The sequence below is a fragment of the Myotis myotis genome, unplaced genomic scaffold, assembly GCF_014108235.1.
Source record: "Myotis myotis isolate mMyoMyo1 unplaced genomic scaffold, mMyoMyo1.p scaffold_m19_p_18, whole genome shotgun sequence".
NCBI classification, from domain to species: domain Eukaryota; kingdom Metazoa; phylum Chordata; class Mammalia; order Chiroptera; family Vespertilionidae; genus Myotis; species Myotis myotis.
Window position 1 is genome coordinate 27,082,903 of NW_023416322.1, and position 21,885 is coordinate 27,104,787.

Below are 21,885 nucleotides of genomic sequence, written 5' to 3' on the forward strand. Positions count from 1 at the left end.
GTTACAAGAGGAGTCAGAAACTTGAGAGATACTAAGCGCTGAAAACAAGATTTGGGAGGAGTCAGTGTTAAAAGAACTGGCTAAAAGAACCAGCATAAATATTGTCCCCTTACGAAGGGAATGTAGGTAAGAGCAGCAGGCCTGAAAGAGAGATCAACATTGTTAGACATGGAGAGAGGTCCAGTTAAATGATATCTGAAAAAGAAAATCCTTTTCATTTAGCAGATTGCTCAGTCTGCTCTATCAGCCACAATTCTGGGGTCTCTGGAATGGTCTCAAGAAATTGCCTTGACAACTCTCAGTTCTGGCCTCTGAAAAGCCCTTTAGACGGCGGTCGCCAACCGGTGGTCCACGGACCATTGGTCCGTGAGGTCTGAAAGGTTGGCGACTGCTGGTTTAAGGAAACCTTTGGAGCAGCGGTTGCCAACCAGTGGTCCCACTGGTGGTCCGTGAGGTCCGAAAGGTTGCGACCGCTGCTATAGGATGTGAAAGTCCTCTCCCTATTAGGGTGTCAACCCCTCCCTATCCTCTGCACTGTCCAACATTATAGGGTACTCCGACCCACTGAAGTTCTTCAACATTATGGTCCTGGGGGTTGGGAACAGCCCTGGGAGCAGTAAGGGACAATATTCTGTTTTGTAATTGTGTGTCCAGGGCAGTCATTGGAGCTAACCTGAGTGAATCAACCCCCCCCCCCCCCCAAGTAATAGACAGTAACACTACAAGAAAGAAGGAAAGTACTGCACAAAGTACCCCTGAACTGGAGTATGAAATAAAGGGAACATCAGTTTTATATTTCAGGATAGAAGAGCAGCATATTTAGTAAAGAAGGCAAGGCCTGGGCATTCCTTCCCATTAGCCCAGATTAGGAGGAGCTGTGACAGGGGAAAATAGCCTGCAGGACCCCTCCAGGATCTTGGAGATAAGAGATAGGATCCTAGATTCCTTTGGATTTCTGGGTGTCACCTCTTTCCTCCCATCTCCAGCCAAGATTGTTCCCTGTCTGGAGAGACTGAGGTTGCCGTTTCTGGTTATACCAGATCCCTTTCATTTTCACATTTGGGGGTCTTACCCGGGAACTCCCTGGTAATGTCATCTTTGTGGGAAGTAGAGAATGTAATGAAGGGAGGGGAGTCAAGAATGCTTTGCTTTCGAAGTTATTTCCATCTCTTGCTGCCATTCAGTGTGTTATATCCATGAGATGGCTTCTTTCCTCCCTCACCCCACCCTTCTTTAGTTTCCTGGAAATGGAGTGGGGTCTGGAAGAGAGAAAGGATGGAAATTCCCATTGCATCTCTCTCTACTGTGCGGTGGTTGAGATGAGGTTTGGGTGACGGGGGTGGGAGCGGTAGAGAGATGGAGTCAGCCCTGAAGGGAGAGGCCAAGAGACTGCTGAGCCAATGGTATGGGCCTAATTACTCCTCTGCCTTGAACTTGACTGTAATTGTGGTTTCTGGGAGCCAGCGCATCCTGGAAATCTGCTGGGACAGCGGAGATTGGGGATGGAGTTGAATTTTCCGCTTGGACCAGCTTGCCCAGCACCCATTTTTGGTTGGAAGATAGGGTGAATTCCTAAAGCTCAAAAGGGACAATTAAGATAGCCAGGACTATCAGGCCTTCCTTTGGGACTGGATGAGAGGTTGTATACTCTGAAATCCTGGACACTTTTGAAAAGTTCAGAGGGGCAACAGATAGCAGAATCTGGGGAAGAGATATATATACTAGAAGTTAGGAGATCAGTTCTAACTTTGAGGAAGGGCCTTAATGTCCCTACACCTTAGTTTCCCCATCTGTCATTTGATTTGAACATCTGTCTTTTTTTTTTTTTTTAAATATGTTTTATTGATTTCTTACAGAGAGGAAGGGAGAGAGAGTCAGAAACATCAGATGAGAGAGAAACATTGATCAGCCGCCCCCTGCACACCCCCCACTGGGGATGTGCCAGCAACCAAGGTACATGCCCTTGACCGGAATCGAACCTGGGACCTTTCAGTCCGCAGGCTGACGCTCTATCCACTGAGCCAAACCAGTCAGAGCCATCTGTCTTTTTTTACAGGGATATTCCTAAGTAATTAATGGGAAAATACTAGACTAATATAAGGGAGCAACTTAAGTCCCTTTTTTTCCATGGTGGTAATAATAAAATAGCTAATGTACATCGCATTTATTGTGTATCCTGTGCTTAATGTTATAACAATCTAGTGAAGTAGTTCCCTACCTCTATTATAGACAAGGAAATCTGAGGTGGAGAGATTACATATCTTGCCTAAGATCACAAAGCCAGTGTCAGCATCAGGATTACCAACCCAGTCATTTGATTCCAAAACCTGTGCATTTGGCCATCAGACATAAATGGTAATCTGCACTGTGTGTTACACTTGTGCCAGGAAACACCTAGAGCCACAGTGGCTTAGTGAGGTTTGGCTGTTGGACTTGGAGTCACTAACCCTGGGACCTCAGGCAATTCCTCTATCTTCTCTGAACTGCAATTTCCTCACCTATAAAATGTTATGTTCAGAGTTGTTCTGAGGATCAGATGAGAGCTGCCCAGCACAATACCTGCCACTCAGCAGATCTTAATACATGTTAGCAGAATCTGACCTCATATAAGGAGCAATAGCAGCCCGCCCCTGCCACCTTGAATTTGTGATCTGGTATTTCAGAACACTGACATGCATTAAGAGTTGATCTATATAGCAAAGTAAAATGAATGGTGAGAACTCTCTAGACAGGGAGCAAATGCATTAGAAGAGAAAGGGCTCTGAAGTTAAACTGCTTGGGTTCAAATACCAGCTTCCTCTCACTCACTGGATGCATGAATTAAGCAAGTTACTCGGCCTTTCTGTAGCTCAGTTTCTTAATCTGTAAAATTATGACATTATTATATCATCCCATGGGTCTGTTGTGAGGATTAAGTAAAATAAATAAGAATGGCTAATAATGTTGAGTTCTTACTGAGGACCAGATCCTGGTCTAAGCATTTTATTTTTATATGTTTTTAATAATTTGGTCTTAATAATTCCATGAAATGGATACTGTTATATCCCTGTTTTAAGAGTGAGACGCAGAAAAGTTCAGTAACTTGTGTAAGATCACATACCTGATAAATGTCAGAGCCAGCATTTACATCTGTCTGGGCAGGGGGCTCAGAAACCCACACGCCTAACCATGCTATCTTATCTCAGTAAGTGCTTCAAAACGTGATAGCTCTGATCCTCATCGTTGGTATCCCTCTATTAGTCAGTCACTGTTTCCTGAGAGTACCGGTATGAGCTTAGACCATCGGTTCTCAACCTGTGGGTCGCGACCCCTTTGGGGGTCGAACGACCCTTTCACAGGGGTCACCTAAGACCATCGGAAAACACATATATAATTACATATTGTTTTTGTGATGAACCACTATGCTTTAATTATGTTCAATTCGTAACAATGAAATTGGGGGCCACCACAACATGAGGAACTGTATTAAAGGGTCGCAGCATTAGGAAGGTTGAGAACCACTGGCTTACACCATGCTAGTCATTGTGGTCTCTGTCAACAAAGCATGTGGCTGACTTTCTGCTCTTAAGTTTATTATTTATTTAGAGAGAGACAAGATCAGGGTGAATGACATAATTTGAAAACAAGTGCTAAGTAAGAGATACAGTGTGGATTCAAAATGCAGCAGAAATGAATTTAGTTACTGAAAAGACCATTGGAGAAGGTGGACTAGTTCAGAAAACTTCCTAGAGAAGAAAGTGTGTACTTGAGTTCAGCCCTAGAAACTGGGCCCAAGGGCAAGGGTGCTTTAGAGTGCTAGAGTTGGGTTAGAGTTTTAAGATTGTCATTCATCAGTCAACAAGTTTTTGATGAGTATGTACTACTCTGTGCCTGGCCCAGTGGAGAAGATGATCAGTATTGATTGCTCAGTTGCCATTGTTTTTCTCTTGGTCAGTCCAGGTATGTTTCCTAAAGATTATGTCGTGCAGGCCGGTAATACCTAATTACAATACTTCTATTGCTCTGCCCTAGGTGGCCCCTTGTTGACATAATAAAACCCCATATAATATGCTAATGTGATTTGTGCCTGGATGTAATCGGCACATTTTCCAGGTCCCTGGGAAGGAACCGCAGGGACAATTGGGCTCATCCATTCCTGTCCCCATCACTTTGCCCCACACCCGACCCCATCACTCTGCTCCACATGCGCACGCACATACCCCATCATACTCTATATTTATGAGGAAACTGAGGCCTAGAACTAATCCAGACCTTCAAACCCTGGGACACTTTATTCAAACTACTCTGTGCTGCCAGATAATAAACAGTAAGCTCTGAGCCAGTGCAAGTGCTGTGAAGTGTAACTGCATAGGACAGATGCTTATCATTTCTCTTCACCTATAATGGGGGTATAAGTCTATCTGCCAGCACCAGTAAATTTTGTCTTAACATTGCTTTCGCTGTTGTGCAGCCCTCTCAATGTGAAAGACTTAATTCACTAGGAGAAGTAGAGAGACAGCAGCACTTGCTGGACGTGGCCAGGGCCACTGCTCTGAAAACCTTTGTCTTCCCACAGAATGTCCTGGCACTCCCCCAGTGGAGAAGGCTGCAGCTGGTGTACTCTCTCTATTTGTATAAGCTCCTTTGGCAGGCCCAGAAGTGTCCGGATAGGCAGGGCCAGTGGCGCATTCTTTTGGTTTGTGGCCACTCTACCTCCTGTCGGGGAAATGTCTCCGGGTTTGTTGCTTGGAGTTGTCTTAGGCGAGTTTATGTTTTAACAGCTTTGGCTGTCCAGCAGTCTTAGTCCCATCAGTCAACATGAAGGATGGAGGGAGGGTCGCATGGTGATGAAACCGTAGTGACAGCTACAGGGGTCTCTGGCTGTTAGGGAAGTCGACTCAGATTTTCTCTGGCTGGCCTTCTGTCAGCTTCCTAACCCCAACTGTGTCAAATAGAAGACATAAGTCCCTCCTTCAGAACAGGTATTTTATCAGACAGAGCACAGGTAGAATACTTGATGTGCTTATAGCCCAAGTCAAATGCTTGAGGGGTAGAAGGATGCAAAGAATATGTTGATTACTCCTAAGTCATCATTAGAGAGTTAATTGAGGAAAGCTTCCTGAAGGATGGGAGTTTCCAGGCAATTTTTACAAGGATGGAACAAGGAATTTGTAGGGAGCCTTTTGCAAGCTGGGAAAGAACCTCCTCCACCCACCCGCCTTTCCTCTCTCTGCTTCTGTCGAGCTTCCTGAAGTAGGGACATGCAGCCTGTGACACTCTGGGCCCCCCACCCCCCATTACTGATGTTGTGACTAGATTTGCATCTCAGCTGGAGAAAGGGTGCTGCCTCCCTGAGGTAGGAAAGGGATTGCAGAGAAGAGCAGCCGTTCTACCACCTGCTCAGGTTACCGCCGCAAGGTATTGGCTTTATGGTTTATCCTCAGCAGTTTTAAAACTAACTTACCTCTGCCACCAAGTAATTTCCTGTCAATTTTGGTATGAAGTTGAGGGAGGCAACTAATTTAAAATCTACCTTAAATTAGAAGCGTGAATCTTCTGAGCCAAATGAAGACTTCTTAGATTGGCCATTAACTCTGGATTAATTGTTTTATAGATTATTCTTCATTTGTGCCAATAATAAAAAATGACTCAAATAACAATTCTATTTATGCAAAATATAAAGCAAGGTATGCCTCGCTGGGATACAGAGATGAATTTAGCATGCATCAGCTCTTCAAGAGCTCACTAGTCCAGCGAGCAAGGGAGAAAGGTCAACACCATGTGGGAAGTGCTTTGGCAGAAATATGTACCAGGTGCTATGGGAAACAGAGAAGGCATTGGAGGGGCCACTCGGGGCAGGCTTCTAGTTTCCTCTGACTGGTCTGAGGGCTGAGAAAGAAGAAAAACTGTGGTACAGCTGTGACCAAAGGAAGCCAGACCAGCACTGTCCAATAGAAACGGAATGCAAGCGACACGTGTTACTGACAGTTTTCTAGGAGCCACATTAAAAATAAAGAGAGCCGAAGCCGGTTTGGCTCAGTGGATAGAGCGTCGACCTGCGGACTGAGGGGTCCCAGGTTCGATTCCGGTCAAGGGCATGTACCTGGGTTGCGGGCATATCCCCAGTGGGAGATGTGCAGGAGGCGGCTGATCGATGTTTCTCTCTCATCGATGTTTCTGACTCTCTGTCTCTCTCCCTTCCTCTCTGTAGAAAATCAATGGAATATATTTAAAAAAATAAAAAATAAAGAGAAACAGTCCTGGCCAGGTAGGTCAGTTGGTTGGAGCGTTGCCCCATAGACCTAGGTTTCGGGTTTGATCCCTGATGCATACGGCAGGCAACTAGTGGTTGTTTCTCAGTGGCAACCCCCCACAGCTGAGGTATTTCTCTGAAACTTCAGCTGCTGTCTTTGGGAGCTCGGCCAGCCCTTTTGTGCCTCCTCGCTTCCTACCAGTCTCCATGCGGTCTCCACTTTCCATCCTTGGTTATCAGGGTTCTCTCCAGCTAGTCTTCAGCTGATTATCAACACACATTATTCTGTTTAGTGGATGTTTCACTGCTGTGTGTACAGAATCGAATTCTAGAAATCTGGGAGATTGAAGACTTTAGGAGCTTATTAACCTGTTCTTACAGCCAGGTGAAGATGTTGCTCCCTGCTATAAGTCTACAGAACAGTATTAACCCCTTCCCACTCCATTTAGTCTTTGCTAAAACTATGAAATTGTGAATTTAATCCTAACTTATATGCATTATGGAGGTTACTCAAAATTTTCTCTTGATAAGTGTATGTTTATGATATTTGATGTCTACAAAGTTTATTTGCATAAGTTATCTGATTTCATCTTTCAACACATATGTATTGAATATCTACTGTGTACTAGGTTCTGGAGCTGTTGCATGCTCTAGAGAACGAGAGACAATGAAGCTTATCATTAAACAGGGAAAGCAGACATTAAACCAAAAAAAAAGCACCAAATAATTAGTTGCTATTGAGTTAGGCACTGCAAATGGAAATTACCGGGGAGATCCAGCCTGTGGGTGTCAGAATGTGTACACAGGGCCTCACTGGAGAAGAGGTAGTTACGCTGTTGGTAAAGAATGAGTGAGCTGCCTGGGCCAAGGCAGGAGAGTAGGCTTCGGGGTTGACATATAGTGAGCAAGGAGGGGCGTGGCAAGAGATGATGAGACTTAAGAGTAAGCGTGAGGATGTCACAGAGGACCCATAGTCAGCAAACTGCGGCTCGTGAGCCACATGTGGCTCTTTGGGTGTGGCTCTTCCTAAGCCTTAGGAGTACCCTAATTAAGTTAATAACAATGTATCTACCTATATAGTTTAAATTTTAAAAATTTGGCTCTCAAAAGAAATTTCAGTCGTTGTATTGTTGATATTTGACTCTGTTGACTAATGAGTTTGCCGACCACTGTGTTAGGCCATGTTAAGGATTTGGAACTTTATACAAGGACAGTGGGAAACCACTAATGGGTGATATATGTTCTAGTTTATTTTTTTAAAAAGATCACTCTGACTTTGTGTAGAGAATGAATGGGTTCTGGAGGAGTGGAAGCTGGAGTAGATGTGACACTAGTTGTAGGTGAGAGAGAATGGTGTCTTGCACCAGCCTGTGATGGGGAAGGCAGACGTAGGTAAATTCCAGAAATATTAATGAGTATTATCAGCAGGTCTTGACTGTAGATTAGATTGGAGGAGGGGAATGTCAGAGATAACTCAGATTTCTGGCATGAGCATTGCATTGTGTCCTGAGAGGAAATGTTTGCATGGAAGAACAGGCTTACAATGGGGAGATAGATTTCAGTTTGAACACTTTCACTTTGAGGTATTGGTGAAGAATGGGATAATGCACATTTGTCATTGAGAAATTTAGGCTTGGAGAGGTTGGACAACTTGCCTAAGGTGACATATCCAGGAGGAGGCTGGGCTGAGTTTGAGCCTGTACAGCAGGTCCTTGAATAAAGTTCTTTAATTGTTGTTTGGTTACAATGTTGATAAAATGCTATAAGATTTAGCTGTTATTTAGATCAGTCTGTGATAAAATTGGTTTAGTTATACATCGTTTCGCTGTAGTTCCAAGAAACTATCAATAACTTTAAGTGAGGACTTACTGTATTTTATTCCTAAAGCCCTGCTTGCCAAACCACACCACATGGGCTGTATGCTAAGTATTAAATGTTGAATCAAGCCCTCTCAACATACCAGTTCTCTCTTCCTCCTGCACACACACCTGGCTGCCAAGTTGTCTGCTCTGACAGTCAAACAGTCCTGAACTCTCTTTTTCTTGAAGAGGCCTCCATAGCAGTAGGAGCAGTAGGAAGGAGGGCATTCCTGGCTCTGCCCTCCCTAGATTTAGAACACGCCAGGAGTCGCCCCCTCTTTCTATTTATTGTTCACTCATTCTTGTCCTGCTCACCCTACCCCTGACACATGTTGAGCATAGGTCACCCCATGGAGTGGCCATTTGTATGGGACCTTACCCTGCCAACTGATGGTTATTGGTGCCAATTCAATGTCAGTATGAATTCTCACTGTCAGGTATAGTGAAGAAGGAAACTTCATTCAGTGCAAACAGTTCAGTTGTGATACAGCACAGCTGTGTAGCAGCTCAGTCATGTAACAGATCAGTTATGAAACACAAGGCAACAGCACAGCTGTGAAATGGCCCTGAGGCGAGGTGCCTGCTCTGCTCCAGTCTGCCCCACCTCCCGGCTGGTGTGTAGGCCCCTGCTCTGCTCTCCTCTGGAAACACAGCCTCTGGTGGAACGGGAAAGTGTGCTCTCCCAAGCCAGAGGGGAGCTGACATATTTGGAGAAGTTCCTGCCTCCAGTCCCTGATTGGTCAGTTCTCATGCAGATGAGGATTCCAAATCTTCACAGTTTTATTGGTCTAAAAAGCACTGTCCTAATTGGTCAGAACGGAGTAGTTCTGATTGTTCAGTGAAAATTCTGATGGGGCTCTGATCTGACAGGAAAAGTCTGTGTTTTGGTTGAAATACAATTCCAGGAACTGCTTTATAGGGGTTGACTCAGAGAGCAGGAACACAGTGCAGGTAGACAGGCAGTTCAGGGCAGGCTTTCCCCTGAAGTGTGGCATGTGTGAGAGGCCCCTGTTTAGAGATGGCTGCTGGGCTCTGTTTTTTTGTGGGTTTTGTTGTTGTTTTAAATTTGAGCCCAGTTAGCCACCAGGTGCCCTTCTTGGTAGGTCTCGTCTTTTTTTTAAATATATATATTCTTTTAATATATTTTATTGATTTTTTTTACAGAGAAGAAGGGAGAGGGATAGAGAGTTAGAAACATCGATGAGAGAGAAACATCGATCAGCTGCTTCCTGCATGCCCCCCACCGGGGTTGCGCCCGCAACCAAGGTCCATGCCCTTGACCGGAATCAAACCCGGGACCCTTCAGTCCGCAGGCCGACACTCTATCCACTGAGCCAAGCCGGTCAGGGCGGTAGGTCTCTTCTTTCTCAGGGTCCACAATACTTTCAGAGAATTTAGCAAACATTGCCTCTTTGATCCTCACATCAGCTCTGAAGGAAAGGACATGTATTATATATTCCTTCAGCAAACATTTTTGGAGCAGGCACCCACCATGCACCGGTCACTGTGCTGGACCTTGCCTGGTGACAGAAGGATGAATAAGATTCTGTCCTCATTCTCAAGGGGTTTTAGGTCTCATCGGGAAAACTTCCCTATGAGACCTTCCTTCTGATAGACTCAGAAGTTAAGGGACTTATTCTGAGAGTTCCTTAAAGTTATGGCCCTCTGAATAAGGAATCACATGGGCTGCTCGTTAAAATAAATAGATTCCACACCACAAACCTGCTGAATTGGACCCCCAGGGTGGGAGCCTCCAGTGATCCATACACTGCTCTTCAGCCAGTAGATGATCCAGGTGAGAGGTGAGCCTTTTCTGGTCACATTGCCAGAGACCTTTTCCCCTCCATTTGTCTTCCCTTGTTTTACAGATGAGAAAGCTGACACAAGTGGAAGTCAAGGGCCCACAGTGAATTAGAGACAGAGTTGGAATTAGCTCCTGAATTTCCTGGATTCCTGAATCTAACCCATTTCTATAACTCCATCTAGATCAGTGGTTCTCAACCTTCCTAATGCCGCAACCCTTTAATACAGTTCCCAATGTTGTGGTGACCCCCAATTTCATTGTTACAAATTGAACATAATTAAAGCATAGTGATTAATCACAAAAACAATATGTAATTATGTATGTGTTTTCCGATGGTCTTAGGCGACCCCTGTGAAAAGGTCGTTCAACCCCCAAAGGGGTCGCGACCCACAGGTTGAGAACCACTGATCTAGAGTGTTAACTTTGCCCTCTGGTTCTTACTGAAACTGCTTTCTGAGTCCTTTTATTTCTAACTAGAGGCCCGGTGCATGGATTCATGCACAGGTGGGGTCCCTCGGCCTGGCCTGCACCCTCTCACAGTCTGGGACCCCTTGGGGGATGTTGGATAGCCAATTTCGGTCGATCCCCGCAGGCCTGATCCAGACAGGAGGGAGCCCGATCCTGTGCGTTGAGTGTCTGTCCCCTGGTGGTCACTGTGGGTCATAGTGACTGGTTGATGGGTTGTTCAGTCACTTAGGCTTTTATATATATGGATTGTATTCAGTAGTACAAGCTCTCAGGGAGCATTTGTGTCATGTTCTATCAGCAGGGATTGTCTGCAAACAGGCCTCTTTCCTGTAGGGATATATAGGCCCAGGAGGCTATTTGCCAGCCTCAGACCACAGGGAAAATTCTACCCAGGGGCAGAATCCTTGGGGAGTTAGGGTGCCAGGAGGCTGCTTAAAAGCTCCACCCTGGTAGATAAGGGAAACCAGACCAGTAAGGCCGGGTCATGGTTCAGTGAGTGTGGATTTTATCTGGAGCTAAGGTCTTGGCAGGATAGCTCCTTCCTGGTTAACTGCTGCTCCTGGCTTAGGGGAGGGACTCAGGAATAATACTTTGCTCCTAGGCCAGCCTTTGTATAGGGTGCTTTTTATCTCTGTCTATCATATGTGTTATGTATTATTATATATACATCTACCATATGTATTCCATAAATCATGTATGTCATATATGTGTGTGCACATGTGAGGTGCACAAATTACGTGTGTGTGTATATATATATTATGTGCATGCCTGTGTATATATGTATATTAAAAAGAAAATAGGAGAGAAGTTCTAATAAAGACCAGTTAGATCTACACATGGCCACAGATCATATAACTTTTTGTTTAGGAGCACAGACCTTGAAGTCAGACCAACTCTTTGCACATTTTTTTTTTTTTTTTTGTAAGAGAACATTTATTGTGTAATCACAGAGGTAGATAAAGTAATCCCTAGAAGAAATGGACTTGGGAAACAAGTTATAGAGATAAAGGAAGGGTCCTTGGAGCTTGGGAGTGAGGAAGCTAATTATGATGTGCCTGAAAAAGGGGGGGGGGGGGAGGAAGGGGAAGGAAAGGAAAGGCATGGGTGTGCTCCGGGGAGGAGAGCGCCCTTTATGTACATCTTAACTCCACTTTTTAACCTCTCTCTTCACTTGTATGAAAACGGATGTGCTGCCTACCTCACCAGGCTCTTATGACGATTAAGTGAGGTAATGTATGTCGAATGTTTAGCACAGGGCCTGGTAGGTAATAAGAACTTAATCATTATTGTCACAGAACAGGGATATTCTAGACCTTTTCCTCATTTATATATTTGTGGTGGGATGAAGGTAAGGACAGAGAGACCAGGAACCTCTGTTGAGAGGTGATGCCACCCAGCTTCAGCCAGTTGTCACCATGTGACACTCTAAGCCCAGTGGTGCCAGAGCTTATGTGGTGATGGCAGTTTCTTATCCTGTACCGTGCAGTACAGCAGTTACTAGCCATAGGTAGCTATTAACCAGCTGACCTGTGGCTAATACAGCTGTGGGCAAACTACGGCCCGCGGCCGGATCCGCCCGTTTGAAATGAATAAAACTAAAAAAAAAAAAAGACCGTACCCTTTTATGTAATGATGTTCACTTTGAATTTATATTAGTTCACACAAAGACTCCATCCATGCTTTTGTTCCGGCCCTCCAGTCCAGTTTAAGAACCCATTGTGGCCCTCGAGTCAAAAAGTTTGCCCACCCCTGGGCTAATACAACTGAGAAACTGAAATTTAAATTTTAACAGCTACATGTGGCTCGTGGCTATTGTGTTAGATAGCACAGGTCTAGATTCTAGAACTTTTTCTCTCCAGTTTTATTGAGATATAATTTACATACAGCACTGCATAAGTTTAAGATGTACAGCATGACTTATGTATATTGTGAAATGATTATCACATTAAGTTTTGTTATTATCCATATATTCTAGAACACTTATTAAATGATGAACTAAGCTGAATATTTGCCTTGAATGAAGAGGAGGGAGGTGTGATCAGGAATGATAGGCAGGGTAATTTGAAAAAAAAAAGCCAGAGGCTGTAGCTTCAGGAAGTTTACCTTCTTGTCTGGCTTATAGATACAGTAATGAGGAACAGAGTAGGAAGAACATCTGGGAGAAGGAACAATATGGGCAAAGACAAAAGCCAGAAGCCATAGCAAATGAAAGAACAGTGACGAGCAGGGACCAAGATATAGAGCCTAACACTGGGGATCTGTTCAGAGCCACCCTGCCTTCATGGATCCACAACTTCATCTGCACAAGCCTGCAGACCAGGCAGGACAAGCAAACAAGCAGTTGCCTTGGGTATTTGTGCTGCAGGAAGCACAGGTCCTGGAGCTGTGGCAGGCACTGGAGGCTGACCAGCATCAGGCAGCCTGTTAGATGCCGTGGTTAATGGCCTAGCTTGAAGCCGGGATGGCCTTTCTCTGGAGTATAAAAGGGAAGCTCTAAAACTGGTTCTCAGCCTGTGGATCGCGACCCCTTTGGCGGTCGAACGACCCTTTCACAGGGGTCGTCTAAGACCATCCTGCATATCAGATGTTTACATTACGATTCATCACAGTAGCAACATGACAGTTATGAAGTAGCAACGAAAATAATTGTATGGTTGGGTCACCACATGGGGAACTGTATTTAAAGGGCCAGAAGGTTGAGAACCACTGCTCTAAAAGGTCTTAAGCAGCAAAATGACAGGGCAGATTTGCATTTTAGTAAGCTCACTCCACTCCATTGTGGTCAGTTTCCATACCTGGGTCCATGAGAGCTTGATTGTGGTTTTTCTTTGGAACCAACCATTTCCAGTGTCTTGTCTAGTTTATGTCTTGTTTTGTTTTTTCTTTCTCTTTCTCCTTTCCTGTGTTGCTCTCTCCTGGGCCCCACGCTCTCCTCTTCCTTGATGTCCTTCTCTCTCTGATCCAAAGATCAGCCAGTAAAAAGCAGTCTCACCTGCCCAGGTAAGAGGGGTGCCAGGGTGAGGGAGGGGAGACCCCCCCTTCTTCTAAATTTCAGTTATTTATTTGAATTGTGTTTATTATTTGGATAGCTAGCACCTTCACATGGTTCAGGATTTAAAAGTTACAAATGAAAATATAACGAGAAGTTTCCAACTCCATCCCTGTGCCCCAGGCACTCCGTTTTCCTTCCTCGGAGGCAACCGATGTACGAAGGGCTTATTTTGTGCCCTGTCAGAAATGTTGTAGGTATTTTATATGTATAAGCAAATATTTTAACATACAAACAAATAATTTCCTTTTTTTCTCTTTTAGCCACTTTTTTTTTCTGTCCACATAATTCTGCATCCTGCTTTTTTCACTCACCAACATGTCTTAGTGACCATTCCTTATGGTATATAACGAGCTCCTCATTCTTTTGTAGGCGGGCTACTGTGTCATTACATTGATATTCTGCACTTTACTTAACCAGTCACCCATTGTGAACATGTAGATTCTTTCCAGTGTTTTGCCACTGCAGATGGTGCTTCCACGAGTAGCCTTATACGTTTTGCTGTAGATGTAAACAGGAGATCCCCTTCAGAGGGCAGCAACTGTTGATTAGGAACTGGCCATTTGGACACTTCTCTAAAAAGGAGAGGCATAGCAATGATTTGAGCTTCTCATGTCCCTGCAGGGGTCCTGTTAAAGAGGAGACCGAGCAATACATCTTCTGGTTTGATGATCTGATTGGTACCTTGAGGTTTTAGGATCTTAATTGTTTCTAAGCAAGCTGCCTCAGTCAGGTGGTCGGAATGGGGCTGAATATGGGGTTAGAATACTACCACCAAATAGCTAAGATTCCTGTTCTCCTGTGGTACCCACAAGATGAATGGAATTTCCAAGGTTTGAGTCATTTCTGTACCCCCCTTTCTAGAAAAATGTTCAGGTTGCCTGTTACCCAACAGGTGAGAGCCAAATACCCAGTTACCCTCCTGACACTGGGAGAGGGATGAAGAAATGAAACTAAAGTGGGGAAGACCATCTCTGTTGCCACCATTGCAGTCCTCTGCTGTGCTCATGCAGGCTTCTGTATGTTTTTGACTTGCCATGTCCTTGCCCTCCAGGCTCCCCTTCCTTTACCTAAAACTAACCAGCTGTTTATTTTTTCCTGTCTTTTTCTCGCATTCATTTTCTCTGGTGCTCTGTTCTGTTCCATCAGCCCCATTGCAGCCTGGTAAGACCCAACAAGTGTGTGTATTTGTGCACATCCCATTCTTGCTATTGTCTCTTTGTCTCCTGACTCCAGAAAGGGCAGTTTCCCTTCACACCTTGCTGGGTATTAAAGAGGTCATGTTAGCCCTGCCAGCCTAGGATGCCAAATAGGTGGTATTGCTATTGGTGGAGACATGGCTAATCTTCCACCAGGTGGAGTGGGTTTCAGGTAGAGGGTTGGTGTCTTAGTGCCCAAAACGTGGGGCTGCTTTTTACAGGGTTTTTTCCCAGCACAACACGGGTCCCTCCCTGCCCACCTCACTGATATGCTTTTATTATTCCTTCTCCAGGTTAAGTAGCCTGTCTTTGGGAGATTCAGCACCTGAACGCAAGTCCCCTTCCCACCACGGCCAGCCTGACTCCTCTGAGACAACAGGTAACCTCCTTCTTGGGCATTAACACATTGACACAGAGGTGTACACTCATACAGACGAATCCGTATACCCCACTACAACTACCCCATGTAAAACTCCTTACCTTTATATGCGCTCATACTGTGTACTAGGCATCATTACATGTTGTATGTAAATTTAGTCCTTATATCAATTGTAGAAAGTAGATTTTATTATCTGCTTTATAGATGAGGAAGCTGAGGTTCAGAGGGGTTAAGAAATTTTCCCAAGTGCACAAGCTTGTAAGGGACAGAATCAGGACCTGAAACCAATGGGTTTTAAATCTAGAACTCATGCTTTATCCATTGCAAGAAGCAGTCACACATACCTGCACACGTGCACGAAGCCTGATACACACCTGCAAGGATGGAGATAGGTGGGAGTCACAGCCTTTCTCATTTTCTGTGTTTGTGTATGGATGTACATGTGAAAAGGGGGTTTTCTCTTGTCGTTTATCCTTCCCTGGATTTGGCAAGGGGCCAGACCTGAGTCACCCTGCATGAGTTGTCCAGCTCTGCAGAGTCAACAAGCCTTGGCGTCCCACCTGCTGCATTCGCTGGATGTAATTCATAGAAAACTTGCAGTCTCACTGGGCTTCAGTCCGGGACTGCTTCTCTGTAACGGTAGTCTTCAGCCTGGAGTTGGCCCTGCCCTTTGTTTGGCCAGTCTCACCCAGACAGAGAGAGACAGACATGTACAAGAGAGACAGGTGTCTCAGGGAAGGCGATTTCTTGTATGGAGTACAGAATTGATCACTGAGGGAGGCATGCCGTTGCCGTAGCATGTGGACAGGCTGAGGCTGGGGAATCTGGTTCGTCTGGAAAGACTTTCTGGAGGAAGGAGCATATGGGGCTGTCCTGGGATGGTCTTGGCGTGTATGCACTGATCTTCCAGTGACCGTGCCCACTAACGCCCTGCTTTCTCCTCCTCACCACTCACAGGTCTTGTTCAGCGCTGTGTCATCATCCAGAAGGACCAGCATGGCTTCGGCTTCACAGTCAGTGGGGACCGCATCGTTCTGGTGCAGTCTGTGCGGCCTGGTAAGTATTGCATCCCTCCTGCCATGGGCACTTCTCACAAAGCCACCCTGTTTGTGACAGTGCTGCATAACTTGGAGAACTTACATGTTATTTCTCTGAGGGCCTGGGAAATACTCTAGAACCGGTTCCCAGGAGCATTTGGGAAGGTCTCCACAATGGTAATGTCATCCACAGGGATGACACTGGATGCTCCCTCTCCCGTTGGGAAATGTAAAGAATAGCATCAGTTAGCTGCCTGGTTGCCCTCCAAGGGAGCTCTTCACACTGGGTCAGAAGATGCCAAGGAGGAATCAAAGACCGGCTTTCTTCCTGCCGCCCTCACATCACCTACTCAGTGCACAGGCCATCACCCTCTGCAGCTGTTACAGTGAGATAGGCACGCTGGTCCCAATGTATTTTCAAATACAGTGAACATTAATAAGTTACCAAAAGATACATGATGGCTATTGGTCAGCACAGGGGAGGAAATGGTGTTTGGAAATTTGTGGTTCGAGATAGTTATTTTTCTTTTAGTCAGTTCCAGAAGCCTTCCTAAAAGAAACAGGATTTTGCCCTGGCTGGTGTGGTTCAATGGTTAGAATGTCAGGCCACACACAAGCACAGAAGGTTCAATTCCTGGCTCTTGTCAGTGACATGCAGGAAGCAACCAATCGATGTATCTCTATCACATTGATGTTTCTTTCTTTTTTCTCTCTCTCTCTTTCCTTCTCTCTAAAAATCAATGGAAAAAAATATTTTGGGGTGAGGATTAACAAAAATAAATAAATAGATAAAATAGGATTTCAGGAGTAGCTTGAAAGATGGAAGTGAAAACCACATTGGCAGGTAGGAATGTGGGAGGGGGGAGTAAAGAGTGGGAGGACATGGTAAAGCAAGTCAATCAAGTAACCAATTAGGTATGAAAGAACTTCAAATATTTAAAGCATGTTGATATGTCAGGTGAGAGAATCATTGTTGTTAGTAACCCAGGCTGAGGAAAACAGGAAATGAGCACAGGGGAGAGCAAAGCAAGTGTCCCAAAGAGGGACCTGGGGACATGGTTTAAAGAAGATAGGCGGGACGGGGTAGGGAGCAGGCTAACATGTCACCCTAAGTACAGCGCAAACTGGAAGGCGAATACACGTTAAGTAATTTTGGAAAGACTTGGGATTGTTTATGGGAAAGACAAAAAGAGAATTTCAAATTTATGACCAAAATGAGGTAAATGGATCATATAATAACATACACAATTATTGCTCCTTAACTTATCAGTGGGAAGTTTGTTTTTCATATCCATGGCTAGAGTTCTGAAAAGATACTTTTTTCTTTGCTTCCCTTGTTCTCTCAAGGTTCCTGGACTGGGTGAAACAGCTAGTGGGACTGCCAGTAACTTGTACTTTGCCTATGTGGTCTCTTTGATACAGAAAGTTTGGAGATCCCCTCGTGAAATATGAATTCAGCACTCCTTCAGTTTTTCCTCCTCTTAGGCCTGAGTAGAGTCAGACCCAGAGAGGAAAGAACAAAAGGATGAGTTACAGCAAAATAGGAGTTTTGGAAAATATGTGCGTGTATGTGTATTTTGGGGAGGAGAGAGGAAAAGACTTCATTTGGATTGGCATTGAAATCACAAGAGTAACACAGCAGTTATTGTCTTTTCAGATATTAGGTTCCTTTGGTTCACTCTTTCTCAAAGTGTAGTCTTTGTTCTGCCTGTATCAGAATCACCTGGAAGCTAGAAAGGTTGAAGTCTGCAGTCCTGGGCCCAGCCTCAGAAGTAATCACTTTCTGGCAAGGGGGCCAAGGAATAGGCTTTGTCATAAATTCCCCCGGTGATTCTTGTGCTTAAGTCTGAGAACTTCTGCTCTAACTAGTGACCTGGTGCACAGATTAGTGCACATTGAAAGGAAATTAGAAGGTGGCCAGTGGGGTGGGACTGGGCAAGATAGGCTGGACACACCCTGGAGCCAACCTCCCGCAGTCCCTCCCTGGTGTCTGTGGAGTGAGCGGGGTCCCTCCGGCAGGTGGGGTTCCTCAGCCTGGCCTGCGGGGATCGGGCCAAAACCAGCTCTCCGAGGGGTCCTAGAGTGTGAGAGGGCACTCTGCAAAGTTGCTGTCTGTCATGCAGGGTGTGGAATGCAAATGCAAGTGTGCAGTAAACCAGATTTGGGGCCGATAGTGCCCCAGCAACAACATAAAACACAGCTGAAGGTGGAATCCTACGGTCCCGTGAGGAATTGGGCTCCCTCCTCTTTGGTTTCGGGGTGCGTCACCTGAGAACCACCGCTGTCAAGTCACTGCAGCTCAGCAGCTCCTGCCTTGAGCATCTGCCCCCTGGTGGTCAGTGCATGTCATAGCGACTGGTCGGATGGTCAGACACAGCATATTAGCCTTTTATACTAGTATATATAGATTCCTTAACTCTGAAGGTTTCTTTTTTTTTTTTTTTTTAATCACTAAGTTATTAGAAGTCACTTGCGTTTCATACATTCTGGCAAAATGGCTCTTTCTTCCACCTAGCTCAGATGCCAGACTTCTGAAGACCAGGCCACAACAGAAGGGCCAGGATCAGGGTCTGGGAAGAATATGTGTGCTTTATTTAAATGTTCCTAGACGCATCCCAAGATCAAATAAGAGTTACTTCTTATTATCAGTGGGAAAATGAGTTTACTGTATTAAATATAATTGCTAATGTAATGATTCCTAAGAGAAATATAGAGAAAAGGATTTAAACAAGAGCTTTTAAACAGTGGCTCATAAGCTGAGAAGTCATAAAAATACTCTGGGGGTTCATTAAAGATGATGATAACGGTTTTATTTTCTATATAAGAACTGTTTTAAACTATTTCCAGTGTCTTCCTTCCTTTTAAAAAAATATGATTTTATTGATTTTTAAAGAGAGGAAAGAAGAGGGAGAGAAAGATAGAAATATCAATAAGAAATATTGATTGGCTGCCTCCTGCACACCCCTTACTGGGGATCAAGCCCACAACCCAGGCATGTGCCCTGACCAGGAATTGAGCCAGCAACCTCTTGGTACATGGGGCTACATTCAACCAAGGCAATGGTTTCTTCCTTTCAAATGGACCAGATTAAGATTGTGACTGAATGCCTAGAGCGCAGAATGTGCTCTAAAATTATTTGACTGAAGACTGCAGTGGTTTTGACCACTATGTAGTTTTAAATGACCTAGAGTTTATATCCAGGAAGCACAAGAAACACTAACACTGAAATAAGTGAATGAGAAGCATAAAAATCAGGTGTTTTTGTAAATCAGTCCCCAAATGATCGTTAAATCTGTAAGTTGCATTCATCTGATCAAAATAAAACTCTCACAAAGCACATCTAGATGTTTCTAAGGGTCTTAACAGGAGAAGTTTCAGTGTTGACTACATGCTCAGTTTGTTGAGCATCATCCTGTGCACTAAAGGGTTACCGGTTTTTTTATTCCGGTCAGGGCTCATACCTGGGTTGTGGGTTTGTTCCTCCAGTTGGGGCATGTATGGTAGGCAACCAATCAGTGTTTCTCTCTCTCCCTTCCTCTTTCTAAACATGTCCTCAGGTGAGAATTAGAGAGAGAGAGAGAGAGAGAGAGAGAGAGAGAGAGAGAGAGAGAGAGAGAGAGATATGACCTGGTATAGTCCACTCTAGTTTAAAAGTGGTTTTGTCACTGGAGCAAAGTAGGATGTACACATTTGAGGTACTTAACACAGAAAGGTGAGAAGAAATGTTGGAGGGAAGTGATCTAACAGGGACCTGGGTGCACACTCAGTGACCTCTGCAGGACATTGGGCTCTGCTGACCAGGCCTTCTTCTTACAGGGGGTGCAGCCATGAAAGCCGGTGTGAAAGAGGGTGACCGCATCATCAAAGTGAGTGACCTTCCCTTTGCGCATTTCCATTTCAGTACCAGCTATTAGTTAGCCACGGAGTTAGGGAGCGGACCATGCATGTGAGCACAGTCGTATACGGTGACAGCGGCCGAGGACTAATATATTCTAGCCCTTCTTGACTCTAAAGTAGCCATGCTTCCAGAATAGGTTTATTACTCCCGTTTCACCAATGACCAAAGCAAGATTAAGAGGGAGATGTTGAGACCAGTGAAGGACTCAGTGCCTTCAGATTCTTGGATTGCTATTCATTGTCCTCCATACAATGCGGACTTTAGGTCCTTGCCAGTTCTAAACTACTGTCATCTTCCCTGTGCATTCAGCGCTTTCTTCTGGAATAGAGTCCTAGAGCCGTTAAGTCCGTTGACATGTGTACGAGGCTAATGGTTGAAAAAATAATATATACCAAAAATTTTAAAATGAATGAACGAGCAAACAAATGAATGAAGCTGCAGGTCTTATCCTTGCAAACTTACAGACTAGCTGGGAAGACAAAACACATGGCAGATGTGAACAGGAGTACATTCATAATGTGAATTTGAGTAAATAAGGGACCAGAGGTGGTTAAAGAACACTGGAAAATAGCTTCCCAAAGGAGTGGCATTTTGAACTTGTACAAGGATCCCCTAGTTTCCACCACCATTACTCAATAACATTTGTTCCCCCAACAGGTGAACGGCACCATGGTGGCCAATAGCTCACACCTGGAGGTGGTGAAGCTTATCAAATGTGAGTTGGGGAGAACTGACCACTAAAGAATTGAGGGGAGCAGCTGAGTTAGGAGGGAACAGGGAAAGGGAAGGCCCCGTTGACCCCGGAGGCTTCCCTTGTAGATGTGGGCAGCAGCTGAAGCCACATCTTTAATCCTGATGTGGAATGGCCCACGTAGACTGCCACAACTTTCTATTATCATTTCAGGTGGAGACACTGCTAGTCTCTCATCAACATCTTAATCTTAATTTTTATACTCATCTTTGCACTCACATTTAGACCATGTTTTACTCAGACCAGGTCTCACTCAAATACCATTGGCTCCCATTCACAGACATTCTTCCTCATTTATTTCTTATTTTGGCGAGGAAAGCAAAAATATTGTATTTGCAGCTAGGAAGATGCAACAATCGAGTCTTCCCAGGTAATCAAACAGAAGCAACAAATCATGAGGATACAGTTAAAGGGCGTGGGAAGTTTGGGGAGGGTAGAAGGCTAGAATTTGAGTGCCTTCCATGTGCCAAGCAGGCAATATACTAGGGGCTTTATATTGGCCACGTTAGTGAGACAAAGAAAGAAATGAGACTGATCGGGCAGACCCTCAGGAGAATTCCCAGGTACATATGGGTGGAATTTCGGTTGAGGTCTTTGCATGAAGAAAGGGAAAGAAAGGGTACCTGTGTTGATGCAGGGAAGATAAGCAGGAATTGGAGAAGGGGGGGCATGGTAAGTGAGGAGAGCTTTTCCTACAGAATTACATGCTTAAAGAGAGGAGAAGGGGAAAGAACCCCTTCCTTTTACTAGTAGGTTGAATGTCTGCTGTCCAGAACAGGACCATGCGAGCAAGCCTTCTTTTATCTGTCCCTCCAGCTGGCGCCTATGTTGCACTGACCCTCCTGGGCTCTTCACCCTCAACTGTTGGTGTCTCTGGGCTCCAGCAGGACCCAGACCCAGCAGGAGCTCCCCAGGTCGCCCCTGTGATCCCACCACCACCACCTCCTCCACCTCTGCCGCCTCCACAGCGCATCACAGGACCCAAACCTCTGCAGGTATGACCCTCCTGCTCCTCTCCTCACGCTGTTGTCCCTCTAAGTAACTCCCATCGGGGGAAAGCAGGTTAGATTGAACGATAAGCTGGTAAACAGACAAGCCAAAGAGATGTTGTTCTACGTAAATGCACGTGTAGTTGTATCAGACAGCAGCATACAATGCGTTTCCAAAGTATGCGGAAGACTCTGTGGAGGCCCTTTGAGAGTGCTCCGC

At 45.0% G+C, this 21,885-nt stretch overlaps 1 protein-coding gene across 14 annotated transcripts in view; it reads left to right on the forward strand.

Annotated features, from left to right (window-relative positions):
- The window catches only part of ARHGEF11 (Rho guanine nucleotide exchange factor 11), an 83,415-nt gene that overhangs the window by 21,633 nt on the left and 39,897 nt on the right, over window positions 1–21,885 (forward strand). For 13 of the 14 annotated variants that reach the window (XM_036343002.1, XM_036343013.1, XM_036342998.1 and 10 more), the window contains exons 2-7: window positions 13,331–13,363; window positions 14,905–14,990; window positions 15,948–16,046; window positions 19,844–19,893; window positions 20,583–20,640; window positions 21,493–21,671. In XM_036343002.1, coding sequence (XP_036198895.1) covers window positions 13,331–13,363; window positions 14,905–14,990; window positions 15,948–16,046; window positions 19,844–19,893; window positions 20,583–20,640; window positions 21,493–21,671 — 505 coding nt within the window. The remainder of the gene's footprint in view (window positions 1–13,330; window positions 13,364–14,904; window positions 14,991–15,947; window positions 16,047–19,843; window positions 19,894–20,582; window positions 20,641–21,492; window positions 21,672–21,885) is intronic. The other variant, XM_036343005.1, reaches the window with a different exon arrangement.